Genomic DNA, 5,617 nt, shown 5'->3' with positions numbered 1-5,617 from the left:
CCTTAACGAGGAGGATTAAGCGGTGTATAGATAATGGATGGACATTTTTACTCACCAATCTGCTGCTGTAGTTCTTCTTTCTTCTCTCTCTGGCTTATTGTATGGCTCAGGCTGACTTTTATGGCAGCGATACTTGTCAGGAGTTCCTGTCTTTCATCTATCAGTTGCTTTCTCTCCGTGTTCCAGCTGTTTTTATCTTGAAGCACTGTCGCAGCAAGAGTCCAACATGTGGAATAAGTTTTAAAAAATGATTTTGTCATATTTACGAATAAAGCACCACAAATTCCATCTGAAATGAATGAATCTGGAGTACATGTTCTTACATAGGACCAACAGGACGATGACTGCAGTCAGGAGGATAAGACACAGCAGCCCCAGAAACACTACAGCAACTCCAAAAAATGTTCTCCTTTCTGAACTTTCAGTGACTGGAACGGCTGAAAGCGCAAATGAACAGCGATGATGATGGTTCATGTTGATGCACTGAAGATTTTTATTCAATAATTGGTCATGTTATAAAGTTCTGCAAATTAAAAGTTCATCATTAGGAGTCATTTTAAGTAAAATTGTGTTATAAAGCAATAAAACATAGTCATTGTCATTATAGTTCTCAGCAGAGTAAAATTAAATCATCTTCACACATCTTGTGTAACTGGACAAAAACATGCATTTTTCACAGTTTGGGATGTAAACAAACAAACAGCATATATCACCAAACTGGAGACCCTTTGCTGTGGGATCACATGTTCCATCCTGTACCAACAGGCGGAACCACGCCTGACTTGCAACTCCGCCTTTGTTTTGCTTCCAACAACTGATCTGTAAAGTTTTGCTTCGGCTTGTTGCACGGTTGCAACTGCATCGATAAATTCTTCCGACAAACCTATAAACATCTGCCAAGCTACTCAAAACCTCGTTCCCAGACGCACAAGGTGAAAACAATACCAGCCACACTGCTGCGCTTAGTATGAAGTACAGTTGTGAGCGAAAGTTTACATACACTTGTGGATATTTGGCAAAATCTGCTGGGTAAAAAAATGTGCCTACAGTAATGATTGTGAGTGGCAACCAAAAGCTTTGCTGTAAGTATGTTTTTGACCCAGCAGGTTTTGTCATTTTGCCAGAAGACTTACAATTAATTGATGAAAGCAAACAAAATGCTTGATTGTTTTTTCGTTACAAAGATGATTCCGTTATAGAAAGTTAAGAGTTGTAGGATCCATTGGAACCTCAGGACTGCCATGTTGGAGATGTGTGTATGTAAGCTTTTGTTCATAACCGTATGTTGAACATATGAGTCGGGACAGACCTGGACAGAAAGACAGTTACCTTGTTGTGGATCCTCTGTAGTGTTTTCCTCTGATTTTGCCGTTGTACTTTCTTCTGCCACATAGTTGTCATAAATCACCACATCAGCCTTATCTGCGTTTCCATTCTCCGTCTGAAATCTAACTTTCTTGCTGAGGTCCGGCTTGGCGTAGATATCCTCAGACATGCTGTTTTCTGATTTTACCTAATCTAACTCAGAGACGTCCACTTCTCTGCTTGGATCAAACCAGCTGTGCTTCAGCATTTGCATCACCATGATGTAGCTCAATTACTTTAGAAATGGGGAAGTAGTAGAGGGCACTCTGTCAGGGGGTTTACAAGAAAGGGAAACAAACAGAGGAACTATTTGCACACAATGCGAGATTAAGCAAAGTAGGCAAGTGCAGGAAGGAAAACCTGCAAGAGGTGATGATGCAAAGCACCGATCCATCATATTACCTTGTTTCTTTTCTTTAAACAATTAGATAAAACCCTGAAGATTCAACTTGTCTGTTAAATCAAATCAAATCAAACTTTATTTGTAGAGCACTTTTCATACACTAGAGCAACACAAAGTGCTTTACAGCATTTATAACATTGTAAAAGAAGAAAATAAAAAAAAAACTTGACATAGTTCATACAACTCCTGAAGAGGAATGAAATACAGAAATTTTACAATTAAAATGAAAAATGTTTTGGTCAAAAGGATGCAGTGGCGGAATACATATTGGAAACACGTCCTAAACGTGCTGAGCGGGCTACATGCTGTTAAAGTTGCCAGTAAAATCATTGGTGTTTTACTACCTGATCTGCCTACAATCTTTTGCAGGAGGGTACACTCTAAGGCAGGGGTCTCGAACTCCAGTCCTCGAGGGCCGCAATCCTGCAAGTTTTAGATGTTTCCTTCTTCCAACACACCTGATTCAAATGATCAGCTCATCATGAAGCTCTGCAGAAACCTGATAACGATCCTGATCATGTGAATCAGGTGTGTTGGAAGAAGGAAACATCTAAAACTTGCAGGATTGCAGGAGTTCGAGACCCCTGCTCTAAGGCTCAGGATATCATTCAATGTCACGATCATCCCCTCCATGCTGAGTTTGAGCGCCTACCCTCTGGCAGGAGATTTAGACTGCCTAAGGATCGATCCAACAGGATGAAAAACTCCTTCATAATACAAGGCATTGCTGTACTGAGCTCAAATTTTGGAGGATGACAGTTGTTTTGCATTTGTTGTGTGCTGTCCATTTCAGTGTGGTGTCCGGATGTGATTGATTGAGATTGTGTTTTCTATGTTTTTGTGCTTCTTGCTTGCCTGCAGAGCACATTTCCCTCAGGGGACAATAAAGAGAAGTGAAGTGAAGGGAAGTGAAGTGAAGTGAAGTGAAGTGAAGTGAAGTGAAGTGAAGTGAAGTGAAGTGAAGTGAAGTGGAGTGGAGTGGAGTGGAGTGGAGTGGAGTGGAGTTGAGTTGAGCTACATTAAGACATGTTGCTGCTGTGCACCGCTGTGTGTTTGTTAATGTAGTAACTGCAGCTAATGTGATGAAACATATTGCACAAGAGCACTATCTTTTTTTTTTTTATCTGTACACAAAAATGTCACANAGGCCCAACTAATGATGAACATCCAAATATTCGGCGCGGTCGGGGGTGGAAGTGGCCGGAACGCACAGGCAGTACTTGGCTGCTGATGCTAGTTTAGGATAGCGGTCACAGTTCTGTTTCCACCATTGCCGCCGCCACCATCCGTGTTTACTTCCATAAACACTGAGCACGTCGTCGTGTCCTCTTCTGCACATGTGGACACTTTTGGGTCGTATGAAGTTCACTCAGCAGATCACATACAAGTCGCATTTAATTGGAAATGTGAACGAACTTCACAAAAAAATCTGAATTGAACATTAAGTCCTGCAGCCTGAACGTAGCCAATCTGTCGGATTGTTCAGTCAGATAATACACCGTTATCCTTATTGGTGACATAAATGTCATGTTGGTGTCAGAATCCAAGGCTGTCGGTATGTTAAGGCTATTTTTCATGGGTTCTGTTTGTTTTTCCCAAACACCTGTCGGTAGCAAGGTTTTCTGAATGTTAAGGGTGGGATTATCTAGTCACAACTATATACGACACCAGGGTTTGATTTGAACATATATGGCCACAGTTTGGCAAGATTCATCACTGTTTTCTCGACTCGTCTGTCTCCTCTGTCATGTTTTTGCAGATGGTTTCAATTATCTTACTATCAGGACTGTTTCAAAGAACAGAAGCATTCATTTGAAATGTTTTGTCTTTTGACTAAGTCTGAGCTAGTAATCACATTTTTCATTACATACACATACATGGGGAGATATTTGGGGTTCAGTTTCACTTTGGTTTCCTTTTATTTTAAGGAATCATTGAGCTGTCCTTTAGAGATCTTTTACTGTTGACATGACAGTTTGTGATTCTCAACATCACCTTTTTTTTAAAAAAAACAAACCAAAAAACACAAGCAAACAAGCATGATAGGACCCGTAAACTACTATGTTGTTGAACAACCCTTTGAGCCAATCACTGCAATCAAGTGTTTTCTGTAACTCTCAATCAGACGTCTGCACCTGTTGACACATATTTTGATTTTGACCCACTGCTCATCAGCAAAGTGCTCTAATTTGTCCAGGACAGTTTTTTTTTTTAATTATTCTTTTCAGCCACAATTCAAAAGCAATGTCTTATTCCACTAAATTATAATTTAGCAAATTTTATTTATTATTACTTTTTTCAGTTTCTAGTTATTTGAGTGACTATTGGGTATTTTGCCTTTTCTTTAATGGACGAGTATGAATAAATTTGAGGACCACTGTACATGTAATGACTCTAGGAAATATTGAATTTTCTCTTTCTTAAATAACTGATAGAAAATCCATCCATCCATTATCTATACACCGCTTAATCCTCACTAGGGTCGTGGGGGGCTGGAGCCTATCCCAGCTGACTTAGGGTGAAGGCAGGGGACACCCTGGACAGGTCACCAGTCTATCACAGGGCTACACGTAGAGACAGACAACCAAGCACACTCACNTTTTTTTTTTTTATCTGTACACAAAAATGTCACAAACAAATGCTCGTTTTCTTCAGGATGTGAGACTTGATTTGCATCTTGAAGCCCAGTGACCACATTCCAGGAGTCAAGTAACGAACATGTAAAAACATAATATGTAAAACATATTTGATAATGATCATGATTAGAAGACTCTAAAAGAGTACGATACAGAAAACTAGAGGGTGTCCAAATCAACTGATCTGCAGTGTAGTGAGCATCTAATACACAATGCAGAAAGAAGAGAAGACTAGCAGACTGTATAACCTGAGGAATAAACCAGAAGTCACTGAGAGGCTGAGATTGGGCCTGGTTTATCCTGTATGATGCACTACCACATAAAACACATCGTCTAAACAACCCTTGTTAACCAAAGAGAATCAGCTTAATTATAAAATGCACAATTGATATATGACCCCAAAAAAATTCCTCTCTCTTTCTATCTCCTCACATTCATGTAAGAAAGTATTCAAAGTCTCACTGTGCTCACATTCGCTTTCTAAATCATTTCTGCTTGGGCATATTCTCTTTACATGCTTTCGGTGTAGGATACACATTATCCTCCAACCATTGTTATGTAGAGCAAAGTCCTTCACCTTTTATATCTGCAGGAGTCGGATCATTAAAGGCTTCAAAAACAAGCAATAAAACTTCTAAATCAATTCTCAAACTGGAGGGATTAGTTTAATGTGGTCGTTGCACTTAGTGGCTGTTAAAAGCTTGGCAGCAGCATTTGGTATCAGCTGCAGTGGATGTTTAACTTGCTGGTACCAAAAAGAGAGAAAGAAGTATCCTGATCTTGTTCAGTCATATCAGCTGGGCAAAGCTAACATGCACAACTTGAATCACCTGAGCATCAAAGGACTAAAGATAAAAGTTTGCAGGCCTCTTTATGAGCATTATGTCATGTCCAAGAAGTTGTGTTCAGTTTAGTTTTTGTCTTGTGTTAATGTGCTTCCTGTTTTATTTTGACTTTTAACTTCCCTCTCGTTTCAGGTAACTTGCTCCTTCCCCTTGTGTGTGTTTCCCACTGGTCTGATTGTTTCCACCTGTTCCCCATTACCGTGTGTGGGTATGTATATATAGCCTGCGTCTCCCTTTGTCCTGTGCCAGTTCGTCTTGTCTTTTGAAGTCAGAGAACCTGCGCTAGTCCATGCCACGTCATCCTGTCAGAGTCAGGTTTTTGTATTCTTTTGATCCTTTCCTTTGCTTTTACCACAGTCTTGCCTTAT

At 40.0% G+C, this 5,617-nt stretch overlaps 1 protein-coding gene across 2 annotated transcripts in view; it reads right to left on the bottom strand.

Moving 5' to 3' along the window:
- The window catches only part of LOC103364648 (C-type lectin domain family 4 member F-like), a 7,883-nt gene extending 6,327 nt beyond the window's left edge, over positions 1-1,556 (bottom strand). Inside the window, exons 1-3 of one of the 2 annotated variants that reach the window (XM_008291819.1) lie at positions 1,330-1,556; positions 324-437; positions 56-205 (exon numbers count right to left, since the gene is read on the bottom strand). In XM_008291819.1, the coding sequence (XP_008290041.1) occupies positions 56-205; positions 324-437; positions 1,330-1,495 (430 nt within the window). In that variant the 5' untranslated portion in view covers positions 1,496-1,556. The remainder of the gene's footprint in view (positions 1-55; positions 206-323; positions 438-1,329) is intronic. The other variant, XM_008291820.1, reaches the window with a different exon arrangement.
- Positions 1,557-5,617: the final 4,061 nt, after the last annotated feature.

Source organism: Stegastes partitus, unplaced genomic scaffold (assembly GCF_000690725.1).
Source record: "Stegastes partitus isolate 25-593 unplaced genomic scaffold, Stegastes_partitus-1.0.2 Scaffold764, whole genome shotgun sequence".
Lineage (NCBI taxonomy): Eukaryota > Metazoa > Chordata > Actinopteri > Pomacentridae > Stegastes > Stegastes partitus.
Note: the sequence above shows the minus strand (reverse complement) of the source record. Positions and strands in the feature narration are given on the sequence as shown.